Source organism: Neoarius graeffei, chromosome 11 (assembly GCF_027579695.1).
Source record: "Neoarius graeffei isolate fNeoGra1 chromosome 11, fNeoGra1.pri, whole genome shotgun sequence".
Taxonomy (NCBI): Eukaryota; Metazoa; Chordata; class Actinopteri; order Siluriformes; family Ariidae; genus Neoarius; species Neoarius graeffei.
The window spans coordinates 52,321,703-52,335,901 of record NC_083579.1 but is presented as its reverse complement, the minus strand read 5'-3'; the positions used below and the strand labels follow the sequence as shown (position 1 = coordinate 52,335,901).

At 40.7% G+C, this 14,199-nt stretch overlaps 1 protein-coding gene and 1 pseudogene across 1 annotated transcript in view; one reads left to right on the top strand and one right to left on the bottom strand.

Moving 5' to 3' along the window:
• Positions 1 to 14,199, bottom strand: part of plekhh1 (pleckstrin homology domain containing, family H (with MyTH4 domain) member 1) — an 87,033-nt gene that overhangs the window by 18,526 nt on the left and 54,308 nt on the right. Inside the window, exons 14-23 of the mRNA XM_060934162.1 lie at positions 10,324 to 10,410; positions 9,791 to 9,949; positions 7,303 to 7,383; positions 6,987 to 7,166; positions 6,229 to 6,340; positions 5,816 to 5,928; positions 3,725 to 3,901; positions 3,514 to 3,611; positions 3,172 to 3,349; positions 2,428 to 2,583 (exon numbers count right to left, since the gene is read on the bottom strand). Coding sequence (XP_060790145.1) covers positions 2,428 to 2,583; positions 3,172 to 3,349; positions 3,514 to 3,611; positions 3,725 to 3,901; positions 5,816 to 5,928; positions 6,229 to 6,340; positions 6,987 to 7,166; positions 7,303 to 7,383; positions 9,791 to 9,949; positions 10,324 to 10,410 — 1,341 coding nt within the window. The remainder of the gene's footprint in view (positions 1 to 2,427; positions 2,584 to 3,171; positions 3,350 to 3,513; positions 3,612 to 3,724; positions 3,902 to 5,815; positions 5,929 to 6,228; positions 6,341 to 6,986; positions 7,167 to 7,302; positions 7,384 to 9,790; positions 9,950 to 10,323; positions 10,411 to 14,199) is intronic.
• Positions 10,724 to 13,002, top strand: LOC132894633 (uncharacterized; annotated as a pseudogene).

Below are 14,199 nucleotides of genomic sequence, written 5' to 3'. Positions count from 1 at the left end.
GAAACGACATAAGATAAAGGTACGTAGAGCTATAGATTCTACATGATAATCATAAATGTAATCATAAAGTCGGCGTGATATCAGTCATGTATTTGCTTGTGAAAGCTTGCGGCTTTCATGTAACTGCCGCCTAGCAACGAGAGGCAAAGGGTAAAGAGGGTAGGCTATCATAGATTCTATTCGGAAGAGATCAACACAATTCTAGACTCCCAGAAGAGGAAGAGCTAGCACTAGAGAGTTCACCGGCGTTTTCATGCGCCATTTCCATTGAGTAGAACCAGAGTAGAACAGCCAGTGAACCACAGCGTGTTCTCCCGCTGACATCACAACATGGCCGCGAGCCACGGACCCAGTTTTCTTGCGCTGTGCAATTAAAAGTTGGATATTCGCATAACAACAGCTTCTTTTTACGTAATTATAACAGAAATCTAACATGTTTGCCGTGTTGTATAGTTTATTTAAGAAATTGCATAGAGTCATGTTCGTGTCATCAGCCCTTTAATGAAAAACAGCCTGTCACACAATTCTCAAACAGTTCAGTTTCTGTGTACAGGTGTGATTGTAGGTGTGGTTTCTTTTGTATGTATGCACACCAAAGGGGAGAAAGGACAAATTACACCACAGGTCACAGGGTAACCTGAGAACTCACATCCTCTGCACCATTCAACAGATGGAATCAACTGAGTTATGTCATTGTAAGCTATTCTATTATGGAAATGGACCATACCAAATCAGAAATGGGATATACCATGAAGCATGGGGGTAAAGAGGATAGTCTTTTGAACACTTTACTTCTTCAAGCATAGAGATTTTGTACAGACATTTAGCAGCCATAAGAAAAATTTCCTGGCCACTGCAGGTGGCTGCCAAAATTATCATAACAAGAGTGCTCTGAGAGCACAATATCCCCTGCTGGCAACTATGCCATAACTCTGGTAAAATGTGACTGAATTGAACAAAATTGCAATATTTGTATTACAGACGTATAACAAAGAATCTTGCCAAGTTTCGTGAAATTCCTCCAAAAATTGTGAGAGGAGTTGATTTCAAGAGGTGAGTACCCTTCCCAGGACGGGTGGACGGACATCGCCACAACATAATCCCCCTTCAAGCCTTTTGGCCAGCGGGGGATAAAAACTTTTTGCCAAATTACATGAAATTCCTCCAAAAATTGTGAGGGAAGTTGATTTCAGAAAGCAAGCACACCTTGGTGAAATTGCCAAAGTACAAGTTTGTTAATAATCAAGGGCATAACTCTGGTAAAATCTGCCCAAATTAAACAAAATTTCAATATATGTACAGTATAATGGTCATATGACAAAGCCTTTTGCCAAGTTTGGTGAAATTCCTCCACAAATTGTGAGAGGAGCTGATTTCAGAAAAATGTACTCCTTCATGAAATTGTCAAAGTACAAGTTATTTAATCAAGGGTCAAAACGCTGGTAAAATTTTCACAAACAAAATTAAATCGCAATATGCGTATTACCGTCATATAACAAGGCCTTTTGCCAAGCTTCAAGAAATTCGTCCAAAAATTGTGAGAGGAGTTGATGTCAGAAGGCAAGCACACCTTCATGAAATTGTGAAAGTACAAGGTTGTTAATCAAGGGCCACAACTCTAATAAAATGCGACTGGACTAAACAAAATAACAATATGTGTAGTGTCGACATATAACAAGGCCTTTTACCAAGTTTGGTGAAATTCCTCTAAAAATTGTGAGAGGAGTTGATTTCAGAAGGAAAACACACTCTCATGAAATTGTCAAATTATAATTTTGTTAATCAAGGACTGTAACTCTGGTAAAATGCGACAGAATTTAACGAAATCACAGTATGCGTACTATCGACATAAAAACAAAGAATCCTGCCAAGCTTGGTGAAATTCCTCCAAAAATTGTGAGAGGAGTTGATTTCAGAAGGTGAGTACCCTTCCCAGGATGGAAGGACGGACAGACATCGCTAAGACATAATCCCCCTTCGGGCCTTTCGGCCGGGGGGTGGGGTGGTAATGACTCTGTCAGACCAGTGCACCAGCAAATTACCAAAGTTATAATAAATGATACACTATTTTAACATCTTATTTGTATAGAAATTAGTAGTTTCTGATGTAGCCATAGACAGAATGGTACACATATTTTATTTATCATTATTTATTTGAAAATACCCAGTACATTTTATCCATTACCTGCATCATATGTACATCCATCAGTCAAATTTTCAACCTCAGCCACCTATATAAACGTTTTCAAAATGTATTGGCGTTTTATCATTTCTGAATTTTCAGGTTCAATTGAATTTTCAGGTTCAATTTATTGCATTTCAGATGAGGTTTCTATTTAAACTGAATGCAAATTCAGAAACACTAGAGGGGGTAAAACTTGTGTCACACAATATTCCAACAATAAGATATGCTCTCGTGTGCATTACCTTGGTAGCAGGCTGGAGGCAGTGCTCAAGGTCTTTTCCTGAGGGGTCGTCTGTGAAGAGGGCGAAACCAGAAAGCTGGGGCTTCCTCATTCCTGCCCTCTGGTTCAGCGTGTTCACAAACTCTTCTACCGTGGTGGAGCCATCAAATCCCACCACCTGGAGCATCCATGGTATTCAATTTTTTTAACAGTTGCTCTACTAATGACATCTTTATTGTATTTGATGTGTACTAGTAAAAAGAAATATAAATTTTTGTAAATACATATAGCCAAAAGTATGTGGACACCTAACAAATCACAGCAAAAAGTGTTTTTTGAACATCCTATTTCAAGATTTAGTGTTATTATAATAACTGCCACTCTCCTGGGGAGGCTTTCCACTAGATTTTAGAACATGGCTATGGGGAATCCCATTAAGCCTCAAGAGCACTAGTTGGGCGAGGACGCCTGGTACAGTGTTCCAATTCATCCCAAAAGTGTTCAGTAGGGTTGAGGTCATGGCTCTTTGCAGATGAGTTCTTCCCCGTCTATCCTGGCAAAATCATTTTGTACAGGGGCACTGTCATGCTGGAACAGGTTTGAACTAGGCCCCATAGCTCCACTGAAGAAAAATCCTAATGCTAAGACATACAAAGGCATTGTAGACAATTCTGTGTTTCCGACGATGTAGCAACAGTTTGGGGAAAAACCACAGATGGTCAGGTATCCACATAAAGCACATTTCCCATCTAGTGTATGTGTGTACCTGGTAGGTGTTGTTCATGAAGTGGACAGGTATGCTGAAGGGTAGTGAATGATGGTAAGGGTTTCTCAACAGAATAGATACAATCTCCATGCGGGAAGGCTTGGCTTCCCTTTCTCCATTCTGCAACACTCTCTCTACTGAGCGCTGACAGTACACTGCATACTTTCCTACCTCACTCCTTTACACACACACACACACACACACACACACACACACACACACACATTCACAAAAATGCAAGTGTAAGAATCAGGGATCATCATCTTTTCATATAGTCTGAATGACTGTGAGTGTGATAATATAAGTATTATTGTATTTCAAAAAGAGACAAAGAGGCCTGACTTTGGATCAGCGTGTCTCTGCAGGTACTGCCTCAGGTACCACAGGAAGTGATGCTGGGGCAGGAAAAGTGCAACACACACAGACAACAGCTGCCAACACTGTCAGAGAGTCAGAGAGAGAGAGAGAGAGAGAGAGAGAAGTAGTGAGAGCTTAACTTTTATATTACACACAGACACACACACACAAACATATATACATATACGTGACTGACCTGTGTGAGAGAGTAGTTGTTTAGCATTCGACGGCTGGTCTGTTTGATCAGCTGACAATACATCTCATTCTGCAGCTCAGGGTGTGTCAGACACACCTGCAATGCACTCTGGGCCAGAGAAGTGTGATAGTCTATGGAAGGCGCCTCCACTAGCACATTGATGAATAACTGACATGACTAGAGAAGGAAATGATACATAACATACTATTATAAAACTTTGTTTTAAATTGTTCATTAAATGTATGGTTGGTGAATCAGGCATTCCTTGCAAATCTATATAACAAGCCATGGACATGTTATACGTTCTATCTACATTAAATGGCCTGAATACTAGTGGGGGAAAAACAAAACAAAACTTACTAAATTGCCAGAAACAATTGATAGGTGATCCACATATGTTTATTTCTCCCATTTTTTAAGTGTTCTGACTTAAAAAAAAAAAATCAGCCTAAAATCTAAGCTATTAATTTCCTGGTTGGTCTTAATGTCCATTATTCATTAACATCAGCCACTATCTTAAGGACTTCTTTTTTTTTTCTGTGACCTTCCATCAAAATACAATGCATTCTGCCCACCATTAAACGTCTTCTCATTTTTGAGTACATCACTCATGGATGAGGAAAAATAATAGCACCCAATAATATCTTGTTTCACCTCCCTCATTCTCCAACTCCAGCTATCAAGCAAAAGCGTGGCTTCTATTACACTGGTAAATATGTCGTGTCACAAGAAAGGGAACTGATTCATCTCCTCTTTTGCTTTTTTAAGTTGTAACTTACAGTATATAATGCAGTATTGGGATCGTTTTCCTCAATAAATAAATGACCAAGTAGAATATTTTTGTCTAGTTTGTTTAATTGGGTTCTCTTTATCTCTTTATACTTTTAGGACTTGGGGGAGAATCTGACAATGTTTTAGATCATATTTATGCAAAAAAAAAAATAGAAAATTCTAAAGGTTTTACAAACTTTCAAGCAGCACTGTATGCCATGATAAAATATTCAACTGTTATAACAAATTATAAATCTGAAATAAAAATGCAGGACCATTGAGGTTTGGGGTAGCAAAAAATTCATAATGTCCATTTGGGGTGGTTTGTGCAGAAAACCTTTTGAGAACCCCTGGTCAAGATCATCAGATAGTGATAGTATCATGCTTTTGTACTTCCACTAGATGGCAAGCTGTACACAGGCAGACAGTGAATGCAAGTGCGTGATCACACTCATTTCCCATTTATGATCCATTTATACTGACAGAGAAATTACATTAAAGTACTTAATGTCAGGATATACCCGTCAACTAAGCCAACCATTACCTAGCAAGATGCTGTCCGCTTTAGGATCAAATATCTAGCTGAAAAGGCTGGACGTGCTTTATACGGACACGTACAGTGAGCGTAGTGGGAGTCGAAATATGTATATAAACCATGTCAACTGTGTATAAAACGCAATATGTGGTGGTTGCATTTCACATGGGAAAAAAGTAGCAGCAAGGAGAGGATTGAGTGGAAAAAAAAACCCTCTCCAAGACAAAATCATGGCTTCTCTTTGAACTCAAGCTGAAAGATTTTTCCCTGCTGCACAACACTGGGCTCTATACAGTAAGTTGTAGAGTTGGCGGAGGCCTGCCTCAATCAGAGCCTAATCCAGCCCATTATCTTCATACAGCACCCTAATGAGTGGCGGCCTGGCTGCTTTCACTTTGATCTGACTGTGGGAGAAACAGAGAGTCTCTTAGATACTATGAGAACACACTGAGCTGCACCATCAGTCCTCTTTGTATAAGAAGGTCAATAAAGGAGTGAAAAAGGAAAGGGAGCGATGAAAAATGGGAAAGGAGAGAGGAGTTGAAGAAAAAAAGATTGGTTCAAACTAAATTAGAGAGTAAAGGAAAGGAGAACAAGAGGACACGAGAACACAAGAGACAGAAAGAGAAGGAACAGAAAAAGAACAGAATGAAGAGGAGTGCCAGAGCAGGACACAAGGTCACTGTAAAAAAAGAAAGAAAGAAAGAAAGAAAGAAAGAAAGAAAGAAAGAAAGAAAGAAAGAAAGAAAGAAAGAGTCTAAGAGAGGGAAAAGAGACGTGCAAACCTTAAAGAGTTTGAGAGCCTCTGTTTGAAGTGCCTCAGAGGGCAGTGTGGTCAGAGGGGAACGCAAACCCTCCTTACTGAAGCACAGCACCTCATGTTTCCACAGAGGGGAGTCTGTGCGCACACACACACACACACACACACACACACACACAGCGAGAGAGAGAGAGAGAGAGAGAGAGAGAGCGCATTAGCAGATTCAGTTACCAATTGAAATCTCATTGGAGAACACTTCATATCTTCAGTAATTGCCATTAATGCTGTCTTATGTCTGGATGAAGTTTCTGGAAATGTCAGCTTTGATTTAAAACAAAATTACACTTCAGAACTATCCATCTAATCCCATAGTACACCAGACAGAAGTTTGCACCTCCTTCAGGGGTATAAATAAATTATTTGCAAATAATCTCTCACCTGGATCTCCATCCACATCCAGCAGTTTTCCAATCAGCTGCTCATACTCTGTGCCCACTTTCAGGCTAGCACAGTTTCCTGCTGCTACAGTCAGATGGTACAGCCAGGTATCCTGGGAGAAAGCAAATATTAGACTTTTAAAGAAAGAGAAATTATAATGCATTATTTTAGAATGATAGGATCAATTATAGGATCAACTTCTGCATGATAAATGATCTTCAGGTGGGATTAGCTTGACTCCATTGGGTTTTGTGAGACTGGATACCAAAAAAAAAGCTTGCTCAGCAATTTTGCTTATTCATAAAGTTCAACATGAGATGATATGGGGTAAATTTTCTTCACACGTGTATGTATGGCCACACAGGCAAAAAAAAAAACAGGGGTGGGAAAAAGGTAGGCAAAAGTCATTTAACTGTCTTTATGGGAAAACATGAATTTTGTCATTTTACTGGTTTATACTGATGAACTTACACATTGTACACAATATGACTAGAGCCAGGAGCTAGCAAGAACTAGCAAGTAAACCATTTTTGAAAAACCCTGTTATAAAAGGCAACCTAAATAGAATGTATGTTTTTATTCTTAGAACTGTCTATCTAGTTTGTAGTCTGAACAATAAGACACCTTCAAACCTGACTTACGCAACTGGCTCATGTTCATTATTTCTTAAAATTCAATAAGTCCTCTATAACATGTGTAACCAAGTAAACAGCAGTTTTTATTATGATTTGATTTAGATTCAGTTTTATGAGCATTACCTTTTCTTGCTTGGTGCCAATGAGCAGATATGTGGGGCTTTGGTTTTTGGGATGGATCACTAACGTGCAGTGAGAAGAGAGGAAGCCCCGTCCTCCTGCTTCATAGTCCTCATCGGAGTCACATGACCTGTCCACCTCCTCAACCCGTGCCTCTCGCACATGTAGCTGACCTAATGGGAACTGACACACACACACACACACACACACACACACACACACACACACACACACACACACACACACACACACACACACCTCAACACAGACAGCATAGACACCAACAGTAGAAAACAGATATAATTCACAGTATAGTCACCTTGTCATCCTGGTTACGATAGTAGTAGAAGATCTTTCCGATTAGGGTGCACCACACAAGCTTTGAATGACCATGCTTGACCTAAAGAACAAATGACAGCAAAAAGCAAAGAAGCCAAAAGAAGTGAGAGAAACAGAAACAGATCCATAAAAGGTAGGGAAGTGCAATGGTTATTTCACAAAGGTGTAAAATACCAGAAAAGCTGCAGCAGCAAATTTTGAAAACAAAAAGTTCAAAACATTCACACAGGAAGAATCCATACATTACAACCTGAGCCTGAGCTGCCATTCAGTTGCTGAAGAGACATCAGCCGCATTCCACTGAAGGGATGAGGTTATGCACGCACACACACACACACACACACACACACACACACACACACACACACACACACACACACACACGGGCGGATCTACCAGGGTGGCATAGGGTGGCAAATGCTACCCTAAAAGAAAGCCTTGCCACCCCTGCTGCCACCCCAGTTGGCAGCGACGAATTCAAAGAAAAATTACGGCCAATTTGACATTTACTTGCGCGAATTTCCAATGTCCGACTGCGGCGAATGCAGCACGAGATAACGCCAGAGATTGGTTGTTTTGGAAAATTGAGAGGCGCGAAGCGAGGGAGCCAGGAGTCGCGAGGAAAGGAGACACGGGAGGAAAGGGGTAAAAGCTGATTAACTATCTATCAAGAAATGAAATTATAATGAATGAACAGTGCTAGCATAGTTGCGATGCTGATTTTGAGAGGATAAATATCAGGTTGGAGAACGTTATTTAGCTAACTATACATGTAATGTGAAGCGTTTTGCTGAGTAACATGGAAATCGCCGCATTCAGCTGTTGTAGGCATGACAAGTTCATGTTATGCTCACTGGTGAGCCTTTACAAAGCGTGAGAAAAAAAACTATAAAATGTGACACTGGTGTAAGTGGTTTAAATCATGCTGAACTTGAAGCAGTGTTGTTATTGTTGTTGTTTTTTAGTGTCTGTTCTTTTTCATATACAGTATAAAACTGTCCAGAAACGGTATAGACCTCATCTGAGAATGTGTGTTCTTCGTGAACAATAAAAGCATGAGATTAAGTTTGTCTGTATGAGTTTGTAAATGGCAGCCTGTGCCCTTTTGTATTACGAAAATCTACCATGGTTTACTATGGTTTTACCATGGTTTTTATGTAGTAACCATGATTCTACCATGGTATCTCATGGTTATTCTAAGTACTATGAACCAACCATAGTATTACTATGGTTTATCCATGGTAGTAACCATGGTTCTACTATGGTATTTCATGGTGATTCTAAGTACTATGAACCAACCATAGTATTACTATGGTTTATCCATGGTAGTAACCATGGTTCTACTATGGTATTTCATGGTGATTCTAAGTACTATGAACCAACCATAGCATTACTGTGGTTTATCCATAGTACTGCAGTAGCTGTGGTAGCATCATAGTTGTATGTGTAATAGGTCATAGTAACTACGAAATTAGTTTAAAAAGGGATAGTATGGTTTTTAAAAGGATGCACTAACTGTAGTATTACCATGCTTTCGTCCAACAGTCAATGCTGAAGAGAAGGATCTCGATTAACAGCCCAGATACATTAACATTTACCATAGTGAAACCATGGTTAAATCATGGTTAAACCATAGTCATGAACCATGGTTTTCATGGTTACCCAAAAAAACCATGAAAACCATGAATAACTAAACCATGGTAAAACCTTGGTTAGTTTTCATAGTAAAACCATGGTTAATTTTCGTAAGGGTGTACATACTATTTGTCATCAAACTGAGATAACTGTGATTAAATTCAGTATATATACACGTCTGTAATACGTTTCCACCCCTCAAAAATTCCTGCTCCCCTCTTGCCACCCCATAAATATTTTTCTAGATCCGCCCCTGCACACACACACCTTAACCTAATCTTATCCTCAGTAACCAAAAGGAAACATTTTGTCTTTTAGTTTTTAAATAAAAGCTGCAGTTTTAGGGGGGAAAAAAGAGGGTGTGTTCTTGTGAGGACCGTTCAAATGTCCCCACAAAATCAAAACTATCAGATATTCCTGTTCTTGTGGGGACATTTGGCCCACATCAAGATATAAAGAGGCTGGGCCAATTCCAGGCATGTTGACCTCAGTTCTGTCTCAACATCTGCTAGCCAACCTTACCTCATCTGCACACACACACACACACACACACACACACACACACACACACACACACACACCTAATCACAGCTACTGACATACTGACAAATCCTATTTAATAACAGCCATGTACATTAAGATGTAGTCTTACAGAAGACTGAATGCTTTCAAACAGCTGTTTCAGGTGGATAAAAATAAGGCTTTCAAGTGTTTGATGGTGCATATCCTGAGAGCCCTGTTATTGAGTACTGGCACTGCAGACCTTTCCAGAAACTCTAGGGTTCATCTATACAATCATAGGGTGTAGAGAGAACACGATTTTAGTGTCTCACCTTAGTGAGCCAGCCACGTACTGTAGGCTTGGCTTGTATCTCTGTGGAGAATGGTCCACTGGCCTGGACTTTAAGAATGTTCTGAAGAACTCGGATCCATTCCTCCAGGATGTTGGGAGAGTCTGCGGTTAGGTAGAATGTCTTCTTCTCTGTGATTAACTATTCCACACACAAAATTTAAAGCTGTCTTTGATTTTCAGACAAAAATTTTCAAACAAAAATCATACTGCTACTGAGGTGTACATTAGAAAGGGGATTTTTACATAAGGTAGAACAATAAGATCCTTAAAGCATAGTGTCTAAAGAGAATTACACAAAACTGCTCCCACTGCAACTTTGGTAATCCAATAATGTAAACACAGAAAGGCTAAACATTCATTTCTGTGACAGAGCGCTGTTCAAAGAGAGATTAAGACATCAAGCAGTCAGACCTACAGCAGCCTGTGATGGGAAGCTCAGAGTTGACAGATTTGCTTAAAGCATTCTAGAGGCATAATGCAATGTGTGTTTGTTTGTGTGCGTGTGTGTTTGACCTGGAATGTCTGCGCTCCCTCTCCACGGGCTATCCGACATGAAGAGTTGAGTTCAATCTGGCCTTGAGGCTTCCGGATCACGTCACTCTGAAGGTGCAGCACAACCAAAGCAAACATCATCACTCTTGCAGTCTACTTACACAACCCCTTCAACTAAATAACAGTACAAATGATATATGGATAAATACAGTATACTGACTATATATTATAAAATAATAGAAAACATGTACTGTATAACATCTAGGCTGTATACTGTAATCCAATATAATTATAATATATAAATATGCTAAATATTCCCATTTATTTCTATATTTGAGCACTGAGAATAGATAGCAAGAGAAAAAAGACATGCAGCAACATTTATTTTTGCATGTGTAGTATTCTTTGGTGTTTCTTTTTGATGTTTGCCATTGTTGTATATCGCCCTCCAGGCCCTGTGGGATGTTTCTTTGATGAACTGGACGTCCTACTCAGCTCCTTCCCAGAAGGTGGCACCCCAATGATGCTCCTGTGAGACTTCAACCTTCACCTAGAAGCCTCCCACCCTGCTGCCTTCCTTCTACTACTCCACTCCTTTGAATTCTCCCTGCTGCACTTACCTCCAACCCATAAAGCTGGCAACCTTCTAGACCTGGTCTTCCTCAGAAACTGCTCTGTCTCAGATCCCACAGTTACCCCGGTCCATCTGTCTGACCACCACTTCATTTCATTCTCCCTCCCTCTTACTCTCCACCCCACCTCCCCTCTTCTACCCCCACTGTTACAGTCCGTCGTAACCTCCACTCCCTTTCTCCCTCCTCTCTTGCCTCCTGTCACTGTTTCCCTCCCCCCATTTGAATCCTTCTCCAGTCTTCCCACTGAATCTGCTGCATCTTCTCTGCTCTCCTCTCTCTCCACATCACTGAATACATTACCTCTTCTTATTTCCAGACCAGCAAGATCTTCCCCTCCTTGTGCCTGGATGTCCAAAACACTTTGCTCCAACAGAAGCAGCCTACGAGCAGCAGAGAGGAAGTGGAGAAAATCCAGGGCCCTAGCTGACCTGTCTCACTATCGATCCCTCCTGGCCAAGTTCACAGAGTCACTCACATCAGCTAAGATCAAGTTTTATCATTCCAAAATTCATAACTCCATCTCTAACCCTCGTCAACTGTTTTATGTTTTCTTTTCTCACCATCCTACCACCTGTACCCTTGATTCTATTCCCTCATCTCTCCTCCAGTCTATCACTACTAACATCCTTCCATTTATCACCTCCCTTGTCAACTCCTCCTTGTCCTCTGGATACTTTACCTCCAGCTTCAAACGAGCCCACATCACCCCTCTGCTGCAAAAACCCACCCTAGGCCCCTCTGTCATCCAGACCACCCAGTTTCCCTTCTCCCCTTCCTACCAAAGACGCTTGAACATGCTGCTGCTAACCAACTCTCTTCTTTTCTCTCTCAGAACAATCTCCTGGATCCTCATCAGTCTGGCTTCCGAGCCAGACACTCATCCGAGACTGCTTCTCTCCGTCAGTGAGGCACTTCACGTGCTGCCTCCCTCTCCTCTGTCCTGATTCTCCTAGACCTTTCTGCTGCATTTGACACTGTTGATCATCCCATCCTCCTATCATCTTCATCAGCTCTGGGGATCTGTGGGACAGCCTTGGATTGGTTCAAGCCCTACCTCTCCAGTCGTTCCTTCCAGGTTACCTGGTCTAGTACCGTATCAGCACCATGTCCACTTATCACTGGTGTTCCTCAAGGTTCAGTCCTTGGCCTGCTTCTCTTCTCCCTCTACACTCAGTCTCTCAACCCAATTATCTCTGCTCATGGTCTATCCTACCACTGCTATGCTGATGACACTCAATTGTTTCTTTCTTTTCCTCTTTCTGACACACAGGTCTCTGTTTGCATCTCTGCTTGCCTGCGTGACATCCAGAGCTGGATGAACAACCATCACCTGAAGCTCAACCCAGGCAAAATGGAGGTGATCTACATTCCCGCTCCATCCTCTCCACCCCTGGACTTCATCATCTCTCTGGGGGACAACTCTATGTCATATTCACCCAGTGCAAAGAACCTTGGGGTGGTGTTCGACAACAGACTCTCCTCCTCAGCGAACATTGCTGCAGTGATTCAAACTTTATAACATCTGAAGGATTCGCCCCTTCCTCACCACCTACTTTATTTTGCTCCTGGTCCTCTCTCATTGATCCTCTCCCGCTTGGACTACTGCAATTCTCTCCTTGCTGGCCTTCCAACATCTGCCATCAGACCCCTGCAGCTCATCCAGAACACTGCAGCCTGCCTGGTCTACAACCTCCTTCATTCCTCCCATATTACCCCTCTGCTTGCCGCCCTTCACTGACTACCTCTCACAGCGCACATCAAATTTAAGACATTGGTGCTAACTTACCAGGCAGACAAAGGGTTAGGTCCAGCATACCTCCAGAGACTGATCGAACCCTACACGCCAGCCAGATCCCTACGCTCTGCTACTACTGGTCGCCTGGCTCTTCCTCATCTCTGCTCCTGCCCAGCCCACTCAAGACTGCTGTCTGTCCTGGCTCCCCGTTGGTGGAATGACCTTCCCATTGAGGTAAGAACTGCTGACTCCCTGACCACCTTCAAGCACAGACTTAAGACCCACCTCCTCAGGTGGCACCTTTCCCCTGCTTCCCTGTCCACTGTGTAATTGCACAGGGGTCTTGACCAATCCAGGCTGTGTACTGTTTACCCTAGGGTTAACCATTGGGGTTTTATTTTTCTCTATTTAGTTGTACTTTGTCAGCTCATTTGTAAGGTTGAATTGTTTTCCTTGGCTGTTTGCTATTTGTTGGTACTTCAGCAGAATATTACACTTAGTGTTATTCTGTCACTTGTTCAGCTGGCACTAGAACTTTCTTGTTTAGAAGTTCAGCACTTCTTGTACCTGACTTTTGCACTTGTTGTACATCACTCTGGATAAGAGCATCTGCTAAATGCCATGTAATGTAATGCTTCTAAAATTAGCGCTTTGACTGATGCCTTAGAATAAACATAAATCATACAGTAGCATTAACAATTCTCGATAATTGTATACAGAATAGTGGCTATAACTTGCTGCACACATTAATGATGCAATCTTTTGAAAAGGCATTGAAGATCTGAACTTTCACTGGGATAGGATTTTGGTCTCTTTAAGCTTTTTAACTATACTGATGAACGTACACTACCAGTCAAAAGTTTGAATGCACTTTCTAATTCAGTAGTTTCTTTATTTTATTAATTGAGTGATTCCACGCTTATGGGTACTGAAATGGGGACATGAACTTATTTTTAAAAATTCACCTAAAACCATTTCTTTTTTTACCATCAGGTCACAAAACATGTAATCTTTAATGAATGATATGTTAAAAGATAACTTTAATTTTCTGAGATGTAATAAAAACATATTTATATGCCAAAGTCAGAACGTAACAGAAGTGTTGTGGACATATATATTCTCAATTTTAACAATGTAGAATTACTTTTTGAAACATAGGAAGGTGATGTTTTAGCAAATATAATTAATAAACATGTGTAGTAGAATAAACATACACATTCTTTCAATAAGATTAACATGGTATATAGCTAGATTGTAATTAATTTGTAACAGACGCGAGATGGACAATCGTAACAGAAGTAATGTAACAGACATCATTTTGGAACTCATAGGCTTGACTTTGGCATATAAATATGTTTTTATTACATCTCAGAAAATTAAAGTTATCTTTTAACATATCATTCATTAAAGATTACATGTTTTGTGACCTGATGGTAAAAAAAGAAATGGTTTTAGGTGAATTTTTAAAAATAAGTTCATGTCCCCATTTCAGTACCCATAAGCGTGGAATCACTCAATTAAAAGACA